Raw genomic sequence first — 27,281 nt, 5'->3', positions numbered from 1 at the left:
ATTATTATTAATACCATCAACATAGCAGCAGAATCCACAGATTATTTAATTATAAAGTGAATTTGATCTACATATTTTTCAAGTGTTTATACTGAGGAACATTTCCTGTGTTCTCCAAAAAGGGGAGAGGAGTGAACCTCTTTTAGCACCAATTTACTCATTTATAAGATGGACCTAATAATAATACTTACCTCACATGGTGGTCATGAGGATCTCATGAATGCAGAAAAAATCATTTTGTAAGTCTTCAAGTACAATGTGAATGACAACCACTTCTACTATTAAAAGATTATGATTACTGTCATCATTATCTGTTTAGATCAACCAATCAATCAATAAACATTAAGTGTATTCTATGTGCCAAGGATTATGTTAAGTGCTGGGTCCTTGAGTGGAAGTCCATCCTTTATTTTCCATGGTTCCCACATATTCTGCCCTCCTTTCCACGGTAGATGCTTCCAAAAAAGACATTTCCACCAAGAAAATTCTGGTGAAATCTGAGTGTAGAATTAGAGAATTAGAGAATCTCAAGCTTGAGAGGGACTTTATAGAAATGTAATTAGATCCAGCTCTTTCCTGTATGAAAAATCCATCTCAACTATCGCTGTCAGAAAAAAGCTTGCAAAGCAATTCCACAACCTCCCTGAGGGACCCATTCTTCCCACTTTCACTGAGGCCCCACATTCCAGTGTAAGCCTGCTTCCCTCAGTTCTGGCTGCCGGAGAACTGTTAAAACCAGGAATGGTTTTGAGAAATCACTGCTGCTGACATTGATCCACTATTAATAAAGAGGAGGTTTCTCATTTCGGTATGGGATAATACACAGAATAACAGACCTGTAGTCAGGAAGACCTGGGATCCTATCCTACTTCTGACATCTACTAGCTGTGTGACCATGGATAAGGTAACAACCTCTCTGAGCCTCTGCATCCTCATTTTTTAAAATGAACATAAAGAATATCTATAGTAGTTGTTTTACAATGTGGTTAGAAAGGTCACGTCAAATAATCTAAGGCATTTTAGAAACTTTGAAGCAATGTATAATAGTTATAAAATAATCTGTGCAATAGATTATTAAATGATATTTCTTGGCCATAATTGGATAAAAGTTTTGACATGGGATACAAGAATAAAATATTCCTGTTTACCACAAATATTTGTTTTTTTAAATTACTGAACCTGTTTCATATAGCATGTCGGTCCTATAAGAGAATCCTTTTATTCAACAAAGAGCTATTTGAAAGTATCTGTAATTATTTTGAAAAGTAAATTATAACAGTAATTAATATAGAGGTGCTTATTTTTCAGAGGAAATGCTTGCTATAAAATATGCTCTCTGGTGGTCTCCAAGTGGAAGGTTTTTAGCATATGCAGAATTTAATGATACAGATATACCAGTTATTACATATTCTTATTATGGTGATGAACAGTATCCTAGAACAATAAATATCCCCTACCCAAAGGTATGTTGAATGCTTTTAACAGCTGCTTTTATTCCCTTGGTGTAAACATGAGCAATAATAACCATGAACAAAGGTGGGATCCACACGTTTGGAAAACTTCTTGTCCTTATGTGTTACAAAAGCAGTTGGGTTTTCTTCGTTTGAACTTCTAACACTTTGGACATCTGGGTGTGCTGCATGAGGCTGCCTTTACAACATACATCTTGGGAAAGCATATGGTCTAAATTATTGAGGGGAAATAAGCTAAATTTCATTTTGGTCCTTTTCAACTTTTAAACCCACAATTCATATTTCCATTTTTTTAAACCCTTCTTCAAGTATCTTAAAATGTGAAGTGGAGAGGGAAGCCTAAATACTGAACTTATTGATTTTTCTCTTAGGCAGATACTGACTTAATTCTCTCTAGCTATAAGGATAGATGGGCTGCTTAATACAGAATTATAGACCCTAGGAGTATTAGTTTCTTAATCTAGGAAGTGTGTTTGTGTGTTGGGGATAGCAGAGAGTAGACACAGCTAAGTAATCTCTAAATAATACCTTTAGCTTTTCTAGTTTAAAAATTCTATGGCTCAATTATTCTCTGCTTTGATGTTTCATCTCCCTGTACTCAGAGAGGAATATGAATAGAGGGTCTAACAGAGCCCTCATTAGGAATTTTTGAGCCCAGGTTTTGTTTAGTCACTTTTCAGTCAGGTCCAACTCTTTATGACCCCATTTAGAGTTTTCTTATCAAAGATACTGGAGTGGTTTGTCATTTTCTTCTCCTGCTCATTTTACAGATAAGGAAACTGAGGCAAGCAGTGTTAAGTGACTAGCTGTGTCACTTAGTAAGTGTCTGAGGCCAGATTTGAACTCAGGAAGATGAGTCTTTGGGCCCAGCACTCTATCCACTGAACCACCTAGCTGCCCTTTATGGACAATCCCTATAAATCAAACGTGAGCAAATGACATGAAAGACATTTACAGTTGAGGGGGACAGAGCAATTTTTACAATGTAATAAATCAGAGACACTCCAACACTGATGTGAGAAAAAGGGGTTGGATTGGCTAGAGAAGACAAGAAGTCATCTTCTCCAAATGCAGACCTGACCATGTGGCTCCTCTACTCAGCCAACTCCAGTGGCCCCATGCAACCTGTAGGATAAAATAGAAGCACTTTTGTTTAGCTTTTAAAGACCTATATACAACCTGCACCAACATTCTTTCCAGATTCTTTGGTTTCTACTGCCCTTCCTTTGCTCTGTGATCCAGGGAAAGTGGTGTTATCTCTGTTTCTCACACACAGTGTGCCCAATTCTATCTCTTTGCCTTCCCATTGTCTGTCTCCAATTTCCTGAAATATTCTCCCACCTAATCTCTGACTCATACAGTGTCTCACCTTCTGGATTAAGTTTTTTTCTGATCTCCCAATGCCTAGCACCCAGCTTCCCCAAAAACCTTGTATTTAATAGTGATAGATACATAGATACATAGATACATAGACAGACAGACAGATAGATAGATAGATAGATAGATAGATAGATAGATAGATAGATAGATAGATAGATAGATAGATGATATAGAAGGAAATAGCAAACCACTCTAGGATCTTTGTCAAGAAAACCCCAAATGGGGTCAAGAAAAGTTGGACTGAAAGGAGTGAACAACAATCACTGAACAGCAGCAGAATATATTTGTATTTATTCCCTCTATATTTATATATGTACTTGCTGTCTTAGAATATAAGCTCAGTGTGAATATGGATTGCTTTGTTCTCAGTTCTGGTCTCCCTACCACCCAGCTTAGTGCTTAGCACAGGAGAGGTGCTTACTAAATATTTGTCTCATCTCATCCTATTGTTCCCTCATTTGACTATTTTTGCTAATTATTATTAAAGTTCTAGAGTTGGAAGGGATCGCAGAGGTCAAATGGGGGTCATTTTACAGAGGAGGAAACTAAGGCCCTTAAAGGTTAAGTGAATTGCCCAAGATGGCACAGGTGCTACGTGGCAGGACTTTAATATGAACCTCAAGTTCTGTGATGCCAGTTTTGACACTTGTCCAGACACTATGCCATTTGCTTCTGCGTGTATTGTTTCTATACTTCTGAAATACCACCAGTGCTGGCAATGCCTGGGCATTTGTGACCTGGGCAAAGCTTAGTAGTGCTTTCCTTCATTACGATTCTGAGCTGCCTAGAGAATATGATAGAAGAGCTGAGCTCCTCATAGACTTCATATCTAACTTTTATAAGGGACCTGAAAATGGGAATTAAAAAATAAATTTCCCATTAGATATGGAAACAGAAATATATTTAGAAGAGTCATTCTTAGCTGTTTTCAAAGACTAAGCAAGCATTAAAAGAACACTATCATGAGGTCAATGAACTACTCTGGGCTGTCCCAGGTTAAAAAAAAACATTCTTTTGGAGACTACATTGTCTTCATGAGTGCAAGTGGTAGCAAAAACAAATTTTTTTTTAAAATCTTCCCTTTCCCCCTGAATCTTATGTAGATTTAAGAATAAACCCACTCGGTCCTGAGACAAAGTAATTGAAATATAGTGAAGTTGAAGAGGTCTTTGTGAAATGATGTCAGCCAGAAACTGTGTGCCTAAGATTGAGGAGTCTCTGAGAGTGGGAGTAGAGATCCAGGATGGGAGGCTGGGAGCTAATGGTGCCTTCAGGGGATTGAATATGGAAGCACATGTGGCTTCGGTGACATCAGGAAGGGTTGAAAAAGCTGAGACAGCAGGAGCAGATCAGGGAAGCTGAGCCTTGCCAAGAAGAGAGAAGGGACTGGAACCGAAGAAGGAATTGGGGCTCAAATAAGGCCCTTGTTTCCTTGGGGGTGAAAAGCTTTGAGAGAAGTTCAAGTTCAGAAGTGGGCTGGGGTGTGTGGAAGGGTGGACTTGTAAGGAAAGCCAACTCGATCCAAAGGATGTAGAGGTGGGAAGACTTAGCCGACCTGGTCCTGAATCCTAAATCCTGAAACAGGCTGAGCAACGTTTGAAACTGATTCAAGCCAAATTGTATAATGTGAGACTTTATATTTGAAGTTTATTGGATTCAAATATGGTTTTTTCCTCCAAGATTCCCTCTAACTAAAGTAAAATAATTTGAGGACTTGAAAAAATGTCTGTGTATGAAGAATAGTGGGCACTGTGAGGGAAGGACACAACAGGAGGGCTAAAAGGAAAAATTTGTGTATCCTGGGGCTATCCCATTTTCTTTTACTGAAATTATTATACTTTGAATTTTATTTAGGAGGAGTTCACACTTCTTTTTTTAGGAAATTGCAGCCTAGGCTCTGTAAGCCTGTGTTAACATATTGAGTAGAAGACAATCAAATTGCTGTTACCACAATTTTCTTTTCAATCAATCAACAAGTATTTATTAAGCATCTATCATGTGCCAGTCACTGTACCATGCACAAAGAATACCAAGATAAAATTGTTACTGTCTTCAAGAAATTTACCTTCTATCAAAAGACAGCACGTACATGTAAGCATATGCCTTCCAAAAGGCATATACAAAATAAATTCTTCCCGACTATTTTGTTTGGAGGCAAATCTCTCCTGCTCCTAAGGGTGGCAGTAACAGCAGGACCAACCAGGTATCCTTCTGTGTGAGAGCTGTCCTGGCCTAGATTTCATCAGACAAACACAATGTGGGCTGATTTCAGTCTCTCCCATACATAACCTCCATCTTTCTCCCCAGTGCCTGCTCTTTCTTTTGCAGGTAGGAAAGAATAATAATGGATGTGAAAGAGTCCCTTGGGAGGAAGAGATCTGCTATGGTGATACATAAAGAGAATCTTCCTCTCACTTCCCCCCTCAAAATGCAGTTTTCATACCTTAAGTATGAAAGTATCAAAAGTCACTCAAAGTTAAGCATCCCAAGTGTTATCACCATGTGCACTTTTTGATGCAAAATTCTTCATTGCCCTACAAATGAAATGTAAATGAACAGTGGTGGGGGGGATAAGAAGGTATTTTTATGATGATACATGCTTTGTTTTGGCTATCCTATTGAAACATTCTTAATGTCCTTAAACAGTACCGAGAAATAGAATTTTATAAACTGATATTCATTGTCTTGACAGGCTGGAGCTAAAAATCCTACGGTTAGGTTATATATTATTGATACCGCTTATCCTGAATATGTAGGTCCTAGAGAAGTACCAGTTCCAGAAATGATTTCATCAAGGTAGTGTATTCTCTGACTCTTCTTACTTTTATTGAAATTATTGTGTTTTGGATTATGTTAAGGAATTCATATCGCATTTTGAAAGTTATAATCTAGAGTTTGTCAATCTATGTTAACCTATAGAAAAGATAAACAATTCCCTGTAAACATTAAGTTTCTTTTCAGTCAGCAAGCGTTTCTTAAACATGGGTGATGTAGTAGGCAATGGAGATTACAGAGCCAAAACGGAAACGGTCCATGGCCTAAAAGAGTTTAAAATCTACAAATAGAGGTTACTATAGGTGCATAAAGAAACCACATTTTTAAAAGTTATACAAGACATATGCCAAATAAATTTTACCTTAATATAACACAACTCTGGTTAACCCCATCCTCCAATTTATGCTTGGGTTGGGGGGAGGCACCATCCCAAGTTCAAGGTACTCTGGGTTTGCCCTTTGAAAAGTTTAGTTCATGAGCTCCTATCAGTGTGTTTACCATTAGTAATCAGTCATGGGACATAATTAGCTCAAAGCATAAACTTTTGCTTATTAACATTGCATGAACAAAATATTCTTTCCAAAAACTGAGAGCTCACTTTTCCACAACTACACACAGCATCAGTGGGAAAACTGAGCACACACATAGATTACACTAGTATAGAGGCAGAGGACCTGGACTCAAGACCTGAGTTTAAATGTTACAAGATACTTATTGACTGCAAAAATGAGATAGTATTTGGAAACTGCTTTGCAAACATTATATAAATATTAGCTTTTATTATTTATTATGTGGCAAATCACTTAGCTTCTGCCCTATTTAACTGTCCAAAAATAAGACTTTCAGAAAAGTTGGTAATCTAGACCAGTGGGCATAATTTTCACACCAGGAATTCTCCACAGTTATGAAATCACAGATATCGATTTTTTAAAAATAAGACTATGTATTTGGATGGCAATGCCTTATAAAATAATATTAATTGCTAATCATAAAAAATCAACCATCTTATAAAACAAGTGAAAAGATCATTGAATTAAAGACAAGATATCAGATTTTCAGGTCTGGTTCTGCCACAAACTAATTGATATGATTTTATGCAAGTTAAAAATTCTACAGTCCTCAGTTTCCTCATCTATAAAACGAGAGTTATACTAGATGGTGTCTATGGCCCCTTTTGATTCTTAGATTCTATGATTCTTCACATCAATATTCTCTATTGTTGTACATATAAAACAATTGCAGTGTCACTGTTCAATTCACAATTGAAAAGAGAAATTTGAAAAATTCAGATGGAAAAATTTGAAGAAAACCTGAAAAGCAAAAAAAATTCAGGGCCCAACTGTTACACCAAAATAACTAGTTTGATTGAATTTTTTTAACCTACTGAATAAATCTATAGTTTTGACATTATTTCTTAAATTCTTTCCCCAAAAATAATTCCTTGAAGGAAGCTATTTGGTATAAAATGGTGGTGTCAGTTTCTAATAGAAAGATTCCTGTGGCAGCATATTGACTTATTATTAACATTATCTATGTTGTAGCATATTTTTCTTTATTTAGTTAAACATTTCCAATTCCATTTTAATCTGGTTGGGCCTCACTGGGGAGTTTTGTTGGCCTCAGTTGACATCTCTGGTATAATAGAGCATTGGACCTGGACTGAGGAAGACCCGCGTCTGAAAGCTCCTCTCAGACATTTACTAGCTAAGTGTCCCTGAGTCACTTAACCACTCTCAGACTCAGTTTCTTTGTCCGTAAAATGGGGATAGTGAAAGTCCCTGTCTCACAGGGTCAATGTGAAGGTCAAATGAGACAGGATACATGAAGCACTTTGCAAACATTTAAGGTCAATAAGCATTCTAGCTATTTTTGTCATTTATTGTTATCATCATTGCTGATCATGGGGCAGTTTATCCAAGAGAGCACAGTGTGTGGCAAAAGTTTCCTAAGGACATCAACTTCCCTGGTGATGCCATTTAGTCACTATGTGACTGTGGACAGATCATTTAACTGTCTTTGGGCCTTCCTTTACTCATATGCAAAATGAGGAGATTGAACTATAGCACAGATATAAAACTGAAACTAAAATTAGAAGTCATAGGATCTAAGATCTAATCCTCTCCTTTTAGAGGGGAGTTGAAACAAAGGACTTTCCCAAACTCACATCTGTAGTAAGTTGCCTAGCAGAATTCGAACCCATGTCCTCTGACTCAAGAGCCAGATCTCTTTCCACTCTCCCACACGGTCTCTAAGGTTGCTTTCACCTCTAAGTTTATGATCCTTTGATCTTGTCATATCTAATAAATATCCCATAACACCATCTTTTCAAAATGACTGCCAACAAGTTACATTATTTTGTTCTGCTGATTAGAATTGTGATTTCACAATCTAGACCAAATGATAATAACTGTCCATTTTGTTTTATTTACAGTGACTATTATTTTAGTTGGCTCACATGGGTAGCAGATGAACGAATATGTTTGCAATGGCTAAAACGTGTCCAAAATGTTACAGTGCTGTCTATATGTGACTTCAGAGACCACACACAAAACTGGGAGTGTCCAAAGGTATGGTACATCAAAACCATTGTTGTATTTTCTGAAAATGAATATACAAAACCAGAGATTTCTATAGCTAATGTTTATAATAAGGTTAGTTTTAATGCTATGATTATTTGGCACTCTACAAAAAAAAGTCAGGTTACAAATTTTCTCTTTTTCTGAAATAATGTATAACACAAGTCCATAGTTATACTTATTCTAGTACTAACATATAAATGTACTTAGTATATAAATGCTAAAAATGTAATACATACAAAATGGAATTTAGAAAGATGGTGGATAAAAGGATAAAATATACTTAGGCAGCTAGGAATCTGAAATTGAAATAAGGTCAGAAATAAAATCTTATAGAAGGAGGACAGAAAAATAAAACGTGAAAAGAAATTAGGGCAAGGTAGGACAAAATGATGCAGAAGAGCCTTTTTGACAAATACATGATAATGAAAAAGACTGAGGAGATGAAATGAAGTAGTTTATAAGTTTAATTCAAGAAAGAAAAGGAAGAAAAAGGGAAAAGGTAAGAATATAGGAAAACCTGGAAACAAAAGGATGTTCATGGAATCTTTAATTAGGAAGAAATGTTTCATTAGGTCAAGTAGAATAAACATTTATAAAGCAAGAAAGAAAAGCAGTCTTTGAATTAAAGTAAACCATTTGATTCTATCTAGAAAATAGGACACATTTTGCAAGGGAAAAGTTATCAGAATTTTATGTAAAAATATTTCAGGTCCTCTATAAGTCAAAATAACTCAAGCTAAAAATGTTTTTAAAATCATTAAATTTTAAATCATTAAAATCATTTGTCTGCAAGATACTTAAATTCTTTCTTAAAGTTTCTGGAAGTTTTTTTTTTTTTTTAGCTCAATGTTAAGTGAGATACACATATTTCTTACACATGAGCCTCATTGCTATTATGGTCTAAGTTTAAGCTTGCTCCTCCCATGGATGCTGTGTGTATTTGTGGGAAGGAGAGAACCAGGCTCTTAGGAAAATGCTTTGTATTATAACTGTCTTTACTATGTTATCTGAGAGTAGAGCTGCCCTCTGGGGACCCAACCTGCCCATTTGAGCAGAAGTAGGGGAATTTTCTTCTTTTCCTTCTTTTCCTTTTTCTTCTTTTCCTTTTCAAAAAGCTGGGCAGTTTACTTTTTGTCCTGTGCAGTTTTCATTTTTGATTTCCTGAAATATAGCTCTGAAAAGACAGGCTTTTTAAAAGTCCATTGTGTTTTTAAACAGAGCTGTTTGAGATGTCTTTAAACCCAAATCATTCTGGCTTTCATTGAACAGCCAATAATAGCCCCAATCCAAGCCTCTGCAGCTCACTGTTTAGGTTTTGATGACTTAAAATGAGTGTAAATAGCAATTGTTTTCTTTTCTCTGGTCTCACTCTCCATCATGTCACTGGTCCTCTTCAAGAACAAAGGATAAACAACAAAAAAATGAAAAGATATCTTTGATTCAATATATGATATTACAGACAAAAAAGGGTACAATTTCTTGTTAGTCCTAGGTATTTTGAAAACACTCATTTCTGCTATTATACTTTTCTTTATGGAGCTTCAGGTATTTTAAACATGTTGACATTTAGAAATATTGACTGCATTTTGGAATTTGCATATAAATATTTATGGTCATTTAGGTATAACATTTATTTAAAGCATTTCTCTAATCTATAGTGTTTCAGAGCAATTTTTTATATGACTATAGATAGCCCTGATTTGTTTTTTTTCTGAAAACTGCTTGTTCATATCCTTTGACCATTTATCAGTTAGGGACAAGATTTTGGATTTCAGAAACTTTTAATTACATTTATCCTCTCAAGAAAAGTTAGAGTAGGCACAAGTTTCTCAGAAAAACATTTATTAGATTATGAAAATGTGTAGCAACTTTAAAAATAGTTTTTCAGAGACATTTAAAACTTTTGTTTAATAAGTAATGAACATCTTGAAAACTTCATTTTAATGTTATGTCCCTAAAATAGACACTGAAATTCACCAAAGGTCTCGTATTTAGGTAATGTCTACTAATGTTCATATTCTGAAACATTTCATCTTCAAAATGTAAATTTTCTGTGATCAAGTCTTTGGAGAGATCTGAGGACACACAAGTTGTCAGTGATCCAACAATGTGATCCAATGTTTAGTTGATTAATAAGGATATCAGGTAAATAAAAGACTTTAAGAGTTAAATGACCAATATCAATAAAACTCCATGGATATATCTGAACTGAGACAGAAAAGCAAGACACCAAGATAACCCAGATTACAAAGTTAGCAATATTGGTTCTTAATAAAAGTTGTAGTTACTTTCCATTCTGGAAGATAGACTGAGATAATACTCATGCAAAAATTGTCAAAATGACCAATTTGATATGAGTAATCACACTGAAATGATGGCCTTACTATGTATAAATGTGTTTGAAATAAAACCCTACCACTAATACGTTAAAAAAATTAACTGGAACATTTTCCATTTTATGATTATTTATAAAAATAGAATGACTCACAAACTGTTAACTGTTTCCTTCCTCAGAGTTCAGAGACTAAGGAAGGAAACAATCTAAGCATTGTTCCCGCTGTGAGATATGACTGTTCTCCAGCTATTATTTAACTACTATACTAAGCACTTAAATCGCATCAGATCTCCACAGGATGTTGAAATGGACATGAGCCCTTGCCGCTTGGGAGAAGAGACATCAATACGTTGGCATCTATAGAGAAAAAATAACAAAATGTCTATAGTAAGAGCCAACATTTCAAATTTAACTATGCTTCAAATGATTTTTTTTTAATGTTCATTTAGATCATCTTCAAATTCTTATTGGAAGTTAATCATCTACCACAGGACCTTGCACATAGTCAATAAAAGTGATTTCATTTCTATTTTTAAGAATGTTAAATCTAATGATCATCATTGTAACAAAATCCTTAATGTCTTATTTTGTTATTCAGAGCCAGCAGCACATAGAAGAAAGCAGAACCGGATGGGCTGGTGGAGTATGGTTTTGCTCTTTACCTTAATATTTTCATGAAATTTGACAGATACTCAGCTATCAAAGGAATTTTTGAAATGTATCCAAACTGGCATTACTTGTTTTCATAGCACATTTAAAGGTAAAAAGCACAAAGGAAGTAATTCCTTAAGTAATTTTGTGCCAGATAATTTCAAAATTTGAAATGGGATTTCAGGCTCTATATTTTTAGGGCTATATTGGAAGTAAGAAAGATGCCTCATGCCCTAATCTTAATTTCTTCACTTGAACGTGCATTTCTAAACTCTTCTTCCTGAGCCCACCTATAAAATTATTTTCAAAGAGAGAAAAATTAGCAGAACTGAAACATTGTGAGAGTCCTGCTATTCATCAAACATCTGAGATATATTAATAGTTTTGACTGATTAATAAGGTATGAAAAAGCAAATAGGATTTTTACAGGAAATTGATCAGACAGGTGGTTTATAGAGGATAATTCTTTCTTTAGAAAGTTCTTTAAAAATAGCTCTTTCTGTATTAAATTCCATGCAACCTGGACTGAAAAAAATGTGGTTGGTTTTTTTTTTTAATGAAGCCCACAAGGAAGGTAGGTATTCTAATATTCATGACTGCTCAATTAACTTTTGTGTTTATTCTGATCTTTTTTGTTCAGCTTTTTTGGTTGATTTTTACCCCTGGATCTAAGTAGGTCCAGGGGGAAATTGTGTTATGATCATCATCCCACTGGAAATCACCTATCCCTGATAAGCATTACAAGATAGGTTTGAACTCACCTGAAAAGCAAGATAAAGATGCTACTTGTACTCACATAAGAGGGCTTATATTCAAGTAATAGCTGGATAGGAAGGCTGCTTATCTACTATGTGGACACATTAGACTTCATAAAGGAAACTCTCAGCACCTTAACACATTAACTCAGGGTACATGGATAAAGAAGACCTAAAAATCATTCATAGAGTGAAATGCTTTGTACATATGGAAACTTAGAAAAGGCAAGTTGACAGTTAAATTATAAATGAAAATCTGCCAAAATTTATTTAAAATTCATTTACTTACCTTTACCTTACATTTACCTTCAGATTCAGTTTTTCCCATTACTTTCCCATTATAAAAGAGCACTTTCATAAAAAGTTATCCAATTCATATATACATTTACATAATAAATTTCATTTAATATATTTACAATACATCCCAAATAAACCTGTGGATAAGTTATACAGAAAAAGGAGATGCCTTGTTGAATTCATACTCTGATACATTATGACACACATTCCTGGTTTTTGTCAGAGGACCTGGGTTTAAATTCTGCCTCTGAAGTGTTTTATCTTTGTCAGTTCACACAAGTCACTTAACCTGCCTGGACCTCAGTTTCCTTATCTGTAAAATGAGACAAATGGACTAGCTGTACTTTGAGGTTCCTTTCAGTTCTAGATCTATAGATTTTTGATCCTAAAGTGACTTTGGGGTGGCATCTGTCTTTGAAACCTCAGTGCCCAGCACAATGCTTTGCATACAGAAGACTCTTAGGTTTGTCACATTGAGTGGGAAGAACTCAGTAAAAGACTGACTTTCTTTAAGGGTCGTCTTATATTCTTGGTCCCTCTCAAATGGACTTCCTAGATTTAGCAGATATAGAAAATATACTTCCTAAGTAATCCTGTCAGAAGCTCAGAATATGAGCTTATTAAAGACAACAGAAAATGGTTATACATTCCCTATGTTTGTTTGAAAATAAGTTATATTTTCACATATATACTCCATATGTCATTATCTACATTTGACCCTGTTCACAGTCCAAAGGAAAGAAAACTAGTCATTTTTATTTAAGCAAATTTGAAGTATCTTTTTAAATATTAGATCAAAAATTTTTAAACATTTTTATTTTAAATTCAAATTCTCTCCTCCCCTCTATCCTTTCTCCACTCATTAAGAAGGTAAGAAATATATTATCCATTATACACATGAAATCATGCAAAACATATTTCTGTAGTAGCTACTTTCTGGGGAGAAAAGCAAGGGAAATAAAGAAAGGGGGAAATATGCTTCAATATACAATCTGAATCCATCAGTTCTCTATCTGGAGATAGACAGTACTTTTCATTATGAGTCCTTCAGAGTTGTGGTGGATTACTGTACTGATCATAATTACTAAGTCTTCCACAGTTGATTCTCTTTATAATACTGCTGTTGCTTTGTACAGTGTTCTTCTGGTTATGCTCATTTCACTTAGTATAAGTCTTCCCAGAGTTTTAAATCTGCATCAGTTCGTGTTAAGTCTTTGTATATTGGGTTTTTTTTTTTCTGACATCATCTTGGTCTTTATTTCTTTTAACACAGTAGTGTTCCATTACAATCATATACCTAAACTTGTTCAGCCATTATCTTAATTTTTAATTCTTTGCCACCACAAAAAGAGTTCTATAAATATTTCTGTACAAATAGATCCTTTTCCCTTTTAAAAAAAATCTCTGACATACAGACCTAGGAGTGGTATTGCTCAGTCAAAGGGTACGTACAGTTTTATAGTTCTTTTAGTATAGTTCTAAATTACTCTCCAGAATCTTTGGATCAGTTCTCCACCAACAGCCCATCAGCGTCCCAATTATCTCACATTCCTTCCAATATTTGTCATTTTCCTTTTCTGTTACATTAGCCAATCTATGGGTGTGAGGTAGTACCTCAGAGTTGTTTTAATTTGCATTTCTCTAACCTATAGTGATTCAGAGAAATTTTTTTATATGACTATAGATAGCTCTGATTTATTTTTCTGAAAATTGCTTGTTCACATCCTTTGACCATTTATCAATTAGGGACAAGATTTTGGATTTCAGAAACTTTTAATTGTATTTATGCTCTCAAGAAAAGATGGAAAGGATCATTGATTTAGACCTAGCGGATACCGTAAAAATCACCTAGTCCCACATTCTTATTTTACAAAAGAGAAAAATGAATTCCAGAAAAGACTTGCCTAGAGAATCATAGAGCATCAGAATCAGAATTCCAGCTCCAAACCCAGTATATGCTTCCCATCATCATATTGTGTGTGTATATACACATATGGTATATAGCATGTATGTGTGTGTAGGTGAAATATATCTCATCTATTTCCTATTGTACATTTTAAAATTATCTTAGTTTTGATGTGCCTTTAGGATGTAGCATAAAATTTTAGCATTAGAATGGATCTCAGAGATGATTGAATATTTTATGTTACATTAAATTTGACAGATGAGAAAATGACTGCAAGATATTAAATTACTGATATATGGTCAGATAGCTATCACAGAGTCAAAAGTTGGAACCAGGGGTTTTGCTTGAGGATTCAGGGCTTTTTTCCATTGATGATGATGACAATGATAGCTAGCATTTATATAGCTCTTCAAGGTTTACAAAGCTTTTTTCATATAATCTAATTTTATCCTCACAACAACCCTGGGAGGTTGGTACTATTATATTTTGCAGATGAGAAAACTGAGAGAAATAGAAGATAAGGGATGTGACCTGTAATAAGTGTTTAAGGCTAGATTTCAGCTAGGTCTTCCTGACTTCTGCTATGGACCTCTATGTTATCCAAGATTCCTATCTGGGTTTAGTAAAATATCAAACAATTCAGAGCAAAAGTATTAGACCAGCTTACTTTCTTGGTTTATTCCTGGAGGAAAAACAAACAATGAAAATCTAGGTTATTACTTTTATTCAACTTTTTAGTAGATTGTTTTATTATGTAGTAACAACCTAAAAAGAGGGAGAAATTAGTTAAGTTATCTAGGATGCTGGCCCTTGAATTTAGAGAAGAGGCAGCAAGGGATGCAGTCACTAAGGTGCTGGACCTGAAGTCAGGAAGACCTGAGTTCAAATACAGCCTCAGACTTTTATTAGCTATGTGACCTTGGGCAAATCATTTAACCTTTTTTACCTCAGTTTCCTCATCTGTAAAATGAGTTGGAGAAGGAAATAGCAAATCACTGCAGTGTCTTTGCCAAGAAAACCCCAAATGGGATCATAAAGAGCTGGACACGACTGAAGTGGCTGAACCATATCAACAAAAAAGAACTTGAAACAATGTTTAGATCAATGAAATATTTTGATATTTTACGCACAATACTACCTGGCTTATATTTCCAACAAAGCCCCTAGGTTTAAGCAAAGTGGACATTTTTCTGGATGTTTCCAAGCCTTATTTTGATTGGGTGTAGACTGAGGTTAGCCATTAATTAGGTTCAAAGAATTAGGAATTTTATCTCTCTCGTTTCTTTTCTGCATTTATATCAACTGCAATCTTGAGCCATGCCATAAGTAAGCACTCCTTCTTAGGAAGTAAGTAATAAATAAAGGCTCATAAACTTTTATATCTAGATGCACAAATTATCAAGAAAATCGACCCTGACAAATGACTCAAATGAAGAGGCTGTCATGGTTTTCTTTGAGTAAGATCTTGATCTGGGTGCTTATCTAGGGCACAGGTGTGACTCACTGGGTAGCCACCTTTAATGCAAAATGCATTATGGGCTCCTGCTCTCCAAATGTGAACTCGGAAATATTTCACACTCTCTTTACTGCACCTGAGTTACATGTTCGGCTAAAGTATTGTTTACTTAGATGTGTGCACTGGAAAGAGTGAAAAAGATAACACAATCTTTGCTTAACATAAATGCTCTTCCTGTTTTCCTGATTTTTAATTCTTAGCACAAAGCTGTACATCATTTTTCACTTAACAGTATTATGAAGTTATAACTACTTTTTTCCACCTCCTCAGAGAAATAACTTACTGAAAGGGCTACAAAAAAACCTTTTGCTCATCTTTACCACCGAATGTCCTGAAATATTTTGAGACCATTTAATATTCAAGTCAATGTTTTTTTCTCTTTATGTTTCTTTTTTTTCTTTTTTAAAAATTCTTTGTTACAAGGGATAGCTCTTTGGGAGGGAAAAGGAGGCATTATATTTGGAAATGAATGAAATGTAAAAACAAAAGATAACAAGAATTTAGTTTAAAATTTAGTTTGAAAGAATTTAGTAGTAAACTGTTGGTCTTGATTTTGAGGATGGAACCAATTTGTAAAGAACCTCTCTTCTTGTTGTAAAGAACCTCTCTTTTTGAAATTGAGGAATCTCTGTTAACAGTTATAATGAAGTCACCAATAAGGTATTTTCATGATTTGGCTCAGTGGGGATGGCATATTGCAAACTGAAAGCTGACCGTACCAGGAGACCCCAGTCATGAAATGACAAACTGCACCAACAAACATTTCTGGAGTCAGCGAAAGGATTAAGTAATCCAGACATCCTAGGATCATAAATTTAGAAATGAAAAGACTTCAGAGGTGATTAACTCCGTTACTTTCTAGATGTGCATACTTGAGATTCAAAAAGGTTAAGCAATTTGCCCAAGGTCAGACAGGAAGGAAGGAAACAAGCATTAAAAAAGTGCCTACTATGGACCAGGCACCATACTGAGTACTTCACAAATGCTATCTCATTTGATCCTTGGAACAGTTCCTTGAGGTAGGTGTTATTATCCCCATTTTACAGTTGAAGAGACTAAGATAGACAAAGGTTCAGTTACTTGCGAAGAGTCAGTCGCATAGCCAGTAAGTGCCTGAGGTTGGATCTGAATTCCAGTCTTCCTCATTCCTGGTGCGGTACTCAATGCTTTATGGCGCCATCTAACGGCCCCCTACCTTCCACTACTGCAGAGAAAACAAATGGCAGATTTATTGCTCTTAGCTTCCTAATTCTGGATTTACTAGGTTGGTGGTAGTTTTGGCATAAAAATATTATCTGTGGGCCATTTTGCTTTTTAGGTACACTTTCATTAAAAGCTAACCAGAGAAGATTTTCTTTTAAGTGAGCTTAAAGACAGTTTTTAAAAAAATCACTTCTGCTTATTAGAAGACGAGGCTGAATCTTTGTGTGTATGTATGTATGTGCGTGTATGTCTGTGTATATGTGCATATATACGTACATTATATATAATTTCATTTTATAGCATTTCATATTATAAGCAAAAAGGGATCTTAGTTGATGTGGTTAAGAAATTAGTATAAAAATTTGACTTTGGAATGGATCTTAGAGGTCATCTAATGTAAATGCCTCATTTTATAGTTTATTTTGCATTCTACAGATGATCAAACAGCCCAGAGATGTTAAAGACTTACTATGGAATTCAATTATCTAGCGTATCCCTGTCCTCCATTACTGTAAGAACAAAGAGTACCATTTTGTACTCTACCCAAGATGGAACTATCAATCTAGATCTCTTGGAAAATGTGGTATCTCTGATATCCCTACTCTATCCCCAAACCCAATAATTTTCAGGGGTGGGTTATGGGATGGAAAATTCCCAGCAGCCACAGGGTAGAATAAAAGCTGCCCCAGGCAGCATGGAAAATACCAGGCTATCTGATGGCCCTCTAAGAACTATAGCCTGTTGTCTTCAGTGTTTTCATGTTTTTTTTTGTTTTGTTTTTGTTGTTTGTTTTGTTTTGTTTGAGACTGGGCCTCTCTGTCTCACCCAGGCTGGAAGTACAACAGCCATTCATGGACCCAGTCCCAATAAAGGTATCTTTAACCTCCTCTGTTTTTCTGACATGGCTGGTTCTCTCCTCGTTACGCAGTCTGGCTCTCCATTTCCAGGAGTTCACCATACTGGTTATGGATTTAGTGCAGAAGACCTATTGGTTTTAGCCCTATTTTAGTTCAGAACTCTTGAACTTAAATGATCCACCAGCCTCCGACTCCCCAAATAGCAGACACTACCACATTTAGGTTTGTTTTAATATTTCAAAACTATTTTCATGATATTACTGGCATAGGCTTGTGACCAGCAAACTAAATGACCTATAAGCCCTTAATGAAGGTTGAATACCATGGTTGTTAGGCAGGTATTGAATTTTAAATTCACATTTCAAAGTACTGAAATAGAGTTCTCTCTATAAAGTAAAATAATTAAAATGTCACAAACACAGGTGTTTAATAACTAGCGAATGAGAGCAAGTTAGTTGTCATATATGACGAACAGCTGAAACCATTACCAAAAATTCTCTGTATGTGACAAACAGCATCTCTGATGTATACCATGGATAACCAGGGAAGGCAATGGATTCTAAGGGCTGTAAACCTAAGTGCCCATTAATGAAACGGTCTTTATTCCTAGCTCTTTTTGATTTAACTGCAATCTCTGTTTGTCTCTTTCAGTTCTTTGTCTCAGCACCTGTTTTTGCTTATGACAGCATTTCATACTACAAAATATTTAGCGATAAGGACGGTTACAAACACATTCACTACATCAATGACACTGTGGTACGTTCCTTCCAAGAACTAGCTTCTCAGAGAGCATTCATTTGAGGCTGCTCAAATAACACTGAGATTTACAGAACATAATGTTTGTCTTTTTATAGGAAAATGCGATACAAATTACAAGTGGCAAATGGGAGGCCATAAACATATTCAAAGTAACGCAGGATTCACTGTGAGTATTCTGTATAGCACGATGTGCGGCTTGTGTTTTTCTTGGTGTTAAGACTGAGCTAAAAATGCTACCGCCTGGTTTCTTTTAGTCTATACTCTTCGAGATTGATTGGTTCCTTGTCATAGTTTAGTATTTATTCTATGGGTAGCTGCCATGGAGTCTAAAAATCTCAGAGCTATAGGGACCTAAGAGGTCACTGATAGAAGCTCTCTACCTGGCGGATGAATCCTCAGACAATTGGGTCATGAAATCTCCACTTGAACGCTTCCAATGACAGGAAACATTGCCTCAAATGGAAGCTCATTCTGTTTTTAGATAGGGCTAATTGTTTGGAAATTCTTCATTCCTGAACCAAAATCTGACTCCCTGTCATCTCAATCAATCAACAAGCATCTGTTAAGTTTTTAACCATGATTCCACATGCTGATCCTAGCTTTCTCCTCTGAAGCCATATAGAAAGACCTGTAATTTCATTAAGGTGGTTCTAATTAGAGACAATTAGGTGGCATAGTAGATAGAGCATTGGACCTGGAATCTGGAACACCTGAGTTCAAATCCAGCTTTAGATACTCACCAGCTGTGTGATCCTGGGCAAGTCACTTAATCTCTGTCTGCCTCAGTTTATTCATCTTAAAATGTAGCTAATAGTCACACCTACTTCCCAGAGTTGTTATAAGGATAAAATGAGATAATATTTGTAAGGAACTTTGCTATATGAATGTTAGCAATTATTTGGTTTTGGGCCTTGATCTCTGATTTTAAGGGCATGTTCATTCCTATCTTCTGGTTTGGAAGCATTTCACCAATGCAGATGGATAACTCACCTGTGATTTACAGTCTTAGAGAATTACCTGGGGTATTGAGAATTTACATGTCTTACCCATGCACGTTCAGTTTGCTTGGGACAGAGGTAGATTTTGATCCTGTGTCTTCTTGGCACCAAGGCTGGTCCTCTCTAAATTTTCCCAGGCTGCCTCTCAAAATGGGAATATGTTTAAAATACATACTCAAGGAATATTCTCGGTCAGAAAATATATTTGTTAGGTGGCATTTCCCTTTTGTTACTTTATAATCTGAGTGAATTAGTCATTATTTCTAATAATTACTGTTAATAGAGAACTTAAATCATGGGGCAGAGAATCAAAATATTGTCAATCCACAGAGGAAAATACATTTGGATGACAATTCCTTCAAATTGCTACTGTTTTCCACATGACCCTAGACTCCAGCTTTCCCTCTATATCAAGGGTCCGTGGAAGGGGCTTTTCTTAACTTTTATGAGAATGGGTTCTTCAGAATGTTCATTCAGTTTTCACTGCCACCTATTTCTTTTAGGCCCTTATTATTTCCCAAGTACATGACTACAACAGTTTACTAACTAGTTTCTTCTCTTCAGTATACCATCAAAAGACATTGTTTTTGTGATCCCTTCATCAAAAACCTATACCTTCTTGTCTCCTATCAAATCAAGCCCATACTCCTAAGTTTGGGATTCAAGTTCTTCCACAAACTGACCCTACCATATGTGTTCAAATATCTCACACTCTTCATTCACATATTCTCTTCTACACCTCTCCAGTCTCCTCACTTCTTATGTATGTCACGTCCTGTGCCTTTGCTCAGACTGTTTCCTGCATCTCAAATATTCTTGCTTTTTCTCCCCATATGCCCAAATACTTTCAGTTGTTCAAGTTCAAACTCAAGCCTCACCTCCTCCATCAGCTCCAAGACTCCAACCCACATAGAGCTCTTCCTTCTTTAAACTCCTATGTTGCTTATCATCTGTCCTCTGCAATTGAGTGCTTTATTAGACAGGTGTCTCAGGAGCCTCTCGGGACCCTTTGTATATGTCATACACATAAAATATCAAAACATTTAAAGCAAATTCATTTGAGGTTAAATATTCAAATAAGTGCCAACCAAAGACATTACCTAGTACAATTAATTCTTTATATAATAATAATAATGATGATGATGATGACATCAGCCAATATTTGTACAGCACCTACTATCTACCAAGCACTATGCTAAATCCTTTACAAATATTATCTCATTGATCCTCACAACCCTGGGAGGTAGGGGTGCTATTATTATCTCCAGTTTATAGGAGAGGAAAAGGAAGCAAAATGTAAGTGATTTGTCTAGGGCCACAAAGCTGGTAAATATCTGAGACTGGATTTGAACTCAGGTTGTCCTGACTCCAGGCCTAACACGGTGCCCACCTAGCCCTTTGATGGCTCAACAAGCACTTTAGAATCTTTAAAGGTTTCATCAGCATTGTTATGATCTCAATGTACCATACAGGAACAGAGTTTAAAGAAGAGTTTGGTTAATAGAAAACCAGATTAAAATTAACTTCTACTATGGTATCACTAGCGTTACTCCGTACTATTAAATCAATGCGGATTTTATGACTTTTGAATATATTTACAGGTTCTATTCTAGTAATGAATTCGAAGACTATCCTGGGAGGAGGAATATTTATAGGTAAAATTTGCTTCATTCTCTTCATTTTTCATATTCACAGATGTTTGAATAAATCTTACTCCAGAAAACCAGAACAATAAATAATTTAAAGAATAAATGGGTAAAAAATAATCATAGATAAGTAATAAGAAAAAATAAACAAATAGAACCGTTGGGTGGGACCATACACAGAAAAAATAAAAACAATTTGCCTCAAAATGGTACATTTTCAAAAACAAATAATCTTCTATCTATCAGAAAGCCTATTAAGTGCCAGAATGTTCCAAGCAATGTGCTAAGCACTGGGGAAAGAGAGACAGAAATGTCCCTGTTTTCTAACAGTCCCTGTTTCTAATGGAAGAGACAATAATTCAATACATAAGTATATACTAAATAATGAACTGTGTCTCTGCCTGATCATTTATCCTGCCTCCTCTCTTGGTTCTACACGGATCAGTGCATGCTTAGACGGTCCCCTAGGATTTGTATACGTTGGGGGTAAGAGGGAGAGGTGGGGAAGAACAGTCAATATTTTTTCAGGGCCCCTGTATATATATAAATTTGATTTTAAAATACATTACAAATGTGAAAGACCCACATGAGGTATGCTGACTTATTGACACAGTTTTATAATAGGTGAGAAATTTCCATATTTGTTTCTTGTCCAATCAGTGCACATCTAGATGTTTCTTCAAAGTGTTCAGGTGGGGTGGGCCAGGATTCAAGGTGCTCCGAGGGAACTCAGCTCAGTCTCAGCCCAGTGAGATGTGAAGCAAGTGGCTGTTCTGTGCTTCAGAACTGCTTCCACAGGTGGACAGGGCTCCCGCTTTCAACGTGTAGATCCCAAAGTTAGTGTCATCAGGTATGTAGCTCTATGAAGGGTTCAGGCAGATTTCAGGGGCCACTCCAACCATCACCCCACTCCTTTAGGAATGAGAGGACATGGGCCCCTGACCTGGAAAGGTTCTTCCCTTGATCAGGGCCCTGGAAAGGTAGTAGAAGTTGGTGAGGTCCCTGAAGGCAGTTACTGTAGCCAAAGTCAAAAACCCCAAAGTGGACAGGGTATCCAACAGCACCCCACTAAGGTCAATAGTATAGCTTATTCCAAAATCAGGGGTTAGTGGTAAGGTTGGTAAAGGCTGAGTAATTATTGGCCAGAGTCACTGGGTCTTGGACAAGCTGCAACTACTATCCTCCAAAGCTCACTGGGACAGGAGCCCTTCTTGCCAGAGTACAAAGGTTTTATTGCCCACTGCACAGAGCTTACTTTGGAGGAGGAGTAAGGAGGAATGAGAGGAGATGGGAAGACACATTGAACCGAGACACTCCTCAATGAGTGGTAGGAAGCAGAGGAAGAGAGCAAGGGAAGAATTTCCTGATAATTTTCTAATTTTACAACCAGCTTAGTGCTCTTCTCATTCTATCACCATTTTCTGTAGATTTCTATGCACAAATACAGAACAAGCAAGAATGTGTTAGAGCTGATTGTTAAATTGTCTGAAGAGGAGAGATCACAGTCCTTAACTGGTCAGCACCTTGAACATTACAGAAAATCAGAAAGTCCCTTCCATCCCCCTAAAAGGTGTCCGAACATTCTTATTCTGATGTTAACTGTCAAAGGGCTTCAGAATACCGGGATTCAGTCCTGCTTCTGATGCTTATCAGTGTGACCACAGGCAAAACATTTAACTTTCTAGGACCCTATTTCCCTCATATGAAGGAATTGTACTAGATGTCCTGTGCATTCTCTTCCAGCTTTAAATCTATAATCTCATGATCATCAAGTTTTATACTTGCTCAGTTATAAATCAGGCTATAGGAAAAAAAATGTATTGTTTAGAAACCACTAAAAGCCATATTGGCAGTAGAAAATGGAGTGGGTTTGGTGTCTTGATATTTAAATTAGGTCCTTTACATGATGCAATACATTTGGATAAAAACAATTGAAAAACTTTAGTTTCATGTTATTTTAATTTCCTCCTAGAATTAGCATTGGAAGCTATCCTCCAAGGAAACAGTGCCTCACTTGTGTTCTAAGGAAAGAAAGATGCCAATACTATTCAGCAAGTTTCAGCAACTTCGCTAAGTACTATTCACTTATGTGCTATGGTATGTAAAGTAACTGGCAAAGCCAATGGGAATGACCCTATGTAAAAAGAATTTCCTGATGGAATGGCTACTGGATTTGGGTTACCCAGGGAAGGAATTGAAGCTCTTTCTTTCCAAACCTCTAGACAGGGGATCTTTACTGAATTTAAAACTTAAGATATTTTCTTAACAGCATTTTGATATAATTGGTTTCCTTTTCTTCTATATGTTTATTTTATGCACTTAAAATCATCGTTCTAAGAAGAGGTTCTTAGGTTTCACTAGACTGCTACAGAAAATCATGGCCCAGAATAGGTTAAGAACTCCTGTTCTAGAACAAACATCTTTCTTGGATTGTTCTGTTACCAGATTGCCTACAATTGGAAGATAAAACTGTGACCTTGCAAGTGCTGAGATACCTTCTAGTCTTACATGTGTGTCTGTGCATATTTTAACTGTACCTGTAAGAGATTACTTGTTTGGATTTCCAACAGAGAAACTACTCCTTCGACCAGACGACTCACAGCAACCTGATGGCATAGGATGTGTCTACATTATATCAATATTTTCCTGACATATAACATTTTCTGGCCTGAAATATTTTATTCACACATCACTAATAGGTTGTTTGACAAGCAAAGAAACATGTCACAAAACCCATAAAGGGATACCCTATGAACTTAGATGCTACAAGATTCGAAAAACAGATTGGGAATTCACATGACACAACAAGCGTCTAGTGAACTCCCAAACTGACTGCTGGGGATTCTCTAACCCTCCAATTGTTTCTCCTTGAATTTATCTATATTAGGTCTCTTTGCGTGGACCTAAAAGTTGCTAAGGGCCATAAAGGATGGTACATTAGATAGTTTATTGAGTCTCAAGTCAGGAAAATCTGAGTTCAAATCTAGCCTCAGACACTAACTAACTTGTAACCCTGGGCAAGTCATCTAACCTCTGTTTGCCTCAGTTTTCTCAACTGTAAAATGAGAAAAATAATAGCACCTATCTCCTAGAGTTGTGAGGATCAAACAAGATAATGTTTTTAAAGTTTTTAGCACACTGCCTGGCATACAGCAGGCATTATATAAATGCTTACTTACTCCATTCTCCCTGTTCCCTTAATAAGGAAACCAAAAAAATAGAACAGGGAGTTTCTCCCAGAGGTGTAAAAAATGGAACCACAGGATTGATTGAGAATCTTGCCTTTACTCAAGGGACCACTGGGTTTGCCCTAGTTCCCAGGGTCAATCCATCAGCAAGTGTCTAATAAGTGCCTACTATGTGTCAGGTAAGGTGCTAGGTGGTAGGGAGAAAACTATAAAGAATAAATAAAAACATATAGAATGTAGTTAAGTCCCAGGGAGTTAGGGAGGGTGGGCACTAGCCTTTGTCCCTCCCTCCTTCCCAATCCCTGCCCCATGTGCTGTAGGGTGAGGTGGCTGAGCTTAGGGGGCCTCTCAACCAAACCCCAGGGGTCCTCTACCCAGGCCTGGGCCAGGGTGTGTTGTTGAGGTCATTTTGTCCAGATAACCATCTGTGGAGATCTGAGGTTGCAGGTTGCTGTGAACACAGGTGATGGGAAGCAGAGGGTTCAGTGGACAAGAGGGACAAAGGAACTGTGTGCAGAGGGGGGAATTAAATAAGGACCACGATATATAGGGGTGCCCCGACACCCTTTTCCTCAGCCCACACGAGAGTACGATTGATTCATCTAAGGTCATTATGGTTTGTTACAGTAGAAACTAAGACAATTTTCTGCTAATAATAAATCAAATGAAAGGGAAACCAAAAAAGAAAAAAGACGTCAAGAAAAGCTTTGTGTAAAAGATGCTGCTTGAGCAGGGTCGTACTGGAAGATAGGAGGCAGAAGTGAAAAGAGAGGCATATGACATAACCAGCACAAAGGGAGATGCAATCAGGAGGACCTGAGTTCAAATCTGGCTTCAGACGTTTGACGCTTACTAACTGTGTGACCACAGACAAGTCACTTAACCCTGATTGCCTCGCCAAAACAAACAAACACACAAAAACAAAACCACACACACAGAGAAGGTGGGCAGGCATTTCTGAGAAGTAGAGAAAAGGTCTATGTAACTGAGTCGCACAGTATGGGATGAAGCCATTACTAAATTGGAATGTGACCCTACCTGTCACATAGCTAAGCCAGAAAAGAGTCTCATACAATAAGTTTAAAGACCATTTTGACATGAGAGTAAATAAAAATCCTGCCCAAAATATTCCCTTCAGCGTGACAGAATATGCCAATTTGTATGAGACATTTTCATAAAATAACTACTTTTTAAAATACTCTGGACATTAGACCCAGGCTATTCAAAACTATGTCCAATATACTATGATCTCTCAAGGCATACATTATTCACCTGTCCTACCTTATGTCTAACATCCTGAAAGTAGTGCCTCCTTTTGTGGAATTTAGTAAAACAGGGCAGTGGTCCAGAGTGCTAATCTTGGTGCTAGAAAAGCCTGGGTTCAAATCCCAACTAATACGAGCACGGCCAAGTCTCCTGAAGCTTGATGAACCTCAGTTTTCCTCATCTGTGAGATTTTTAGAAAGATCAGATCAGATAAGGTACAAATAAGTTCTTTTTACCTGTAAACTCTTTACGTGCTAAATATTATAATTCACAGACTCTTGTAGCTTTTAGAGCTACAAGAGATGACAGATGTCATCTAGCCCCACTCCCTCATTTCTGAGATAAGGAAAATTAGTCCAAGACAAGTGAACCAACATGGTCATGGTCACTCAACTAGTCAGTGACAGATTAGATTAGATTGGAATCCCAGTCTCCTGACTCCTGGGATAATTATTTTTCCATTTGTACCATGTTTGAAAAATCTTAGAAAATGGAACATCTAGACCATATCTACATATATTATAACGCATTTTTATATTACTCCTTTTTTAGTTCATCTTCATATCTATTATTTCTTATCATTAGAACAACTATGTGAGGTAGGTAAGGCAAGTCTCATTAATTACCTTTTTATAGCTAAGAAAACTTCAGCCCAAGGCCACATAGCAAGTTAGTAACAAATCCAGGACTAGAACCCAGCGGTCCTAGCTCAGTGCTCTTACCACTACCCACGCTTCCTGTTCAGTATGGTAATTTTATATTTGGCAAAAAAAATGAACCATGTGGAAAGCACCACCTCATCTGGTGTTTTTGCAAATACAGTAAAATGATTCACTGTGCCAGTGTAGGAAAAACCCATGTAGGACTGGAAGAAGATCTAAGAATCACTAAACTTGTAACTTTTACCTGTTCACAAAGATCAGTGAAAAGAAATCCTAATTGAAGGATGCAAGTATGTTGGCAAATCACACTAATAATTAATTCTAACTGTTAGGACAGGTCAGTGGCACATTGCATAGAACTCTGGACCTGGAGTCAGAAGGACCAGAGTTCAAATCTACCCTTAGACCCTTACTGGCTGTGTGACCCTAGGCAAGTCACCTAATCTCCTTCAGTCTCAGTTTCCTCTTCTGTAAAATGGATCTAATAATAGCACCTACCTACATCCAAAGTTTGTTGTGAAGGATAAAATGAGATAATATTGATAATATAATATTAAGCATCCTTAATATAATGATAATATGATATTAAGTATCCTTAGAGTGCTATATAAATGTTAACTATTATCATTCTTGTTAGTTCCAACATGGTACTGTAAGCTCTCTGGGAGCAGAGACCACATTTGTTTTGTTTTTGTCTTACTTTGTGTCCAGGACTTAGTGCAGCAGAGTAGTAGGCACTTAATAAATGCCAGCTGACTACCGTACTTACTAAAAACAATTAGGTCCTAACAGCCCTAGGACATTGTAAAGAGAGAGGTCCTTTAAGATCTGTGAGTGGAAGAGTGGTACCATTGTGGCTACACCTACAGATGGAGTCTCTCAGGAGAAGCTGCCCTCTTTGTTCACTAGAGTACCAGAAGTGAAGACAGGTAGACCGAGGTTCAGATATTTTACTAATAAACCACTCACCTTCTCTTTTAGCTTTGGCTTCTGCATTGGTAAAAATAGCCTCTAGCTAACAAGGTTGTTTGGGGAT

The 27,281-nt window shown here is 36.5% G+C and overlaps 1 protein-coding gene across 1 annotated transcript in view; it reads left to right on the top strand.

The window, feature by feature from the left end:
* Positions 1-27,281, top strand: part of FAP (fibroblast activation protein alpha) — a 90,540-nt gene that overhangs the window by 30,164 nt on the left and 33,095 nt on the right. The window contains exons 9-16 of the mRNA XM_072612159.1: positions 1,309-1,463; positions 5,545-5,648; positions 8,059-8,194; positions 11,140-11,184; positions 18,378-18,482; positions 18,581-18,651; positions 21,085-21,138; positions 23,102-23,226. Coding sequence (XP_072468260.1) covers positions 1,309-1,463; positions 5,545-5,648; positions 8,059-8,194; positions 11,140-11,184; positions 18,378-18,482; positions 18,581-18,651; positions 21,085-21,138; positions 23,102-23,226 — 795 coding nt within the window. The remainder of the gene's footprint in view (positions 1-1,308; positions 1,464-5,544; positions 5,649-8,058; positions 8,195-11,139; positions 11,185-18,377; positions 18,483-18,580; positions 18,652-21,084; positions 21,139-23,101; positions 23,227-27,281) is intronic.

Source organism: Notamacropus eugenii, chromosome 5, assembly GCF_028372415.1.
Source record: "Notamacropus eugenii isolate mMacEug1 chromosome 5, mMacEug1.pri_v2, whole genome shotgun sequence".
In the NCBI taxonomy this organism is placed as follows: Eukaryota; Metazoa; Chordata; class Mammalia; order Diprotodontia; family Macropodidae; genus Notamacropus; species Notamacropus eugenii.
The sequence above is the reverse complement of the archived record's forward strand: the minus strand, read 5'-3'. Positions and strand labels throughout refer to the sequence as shown.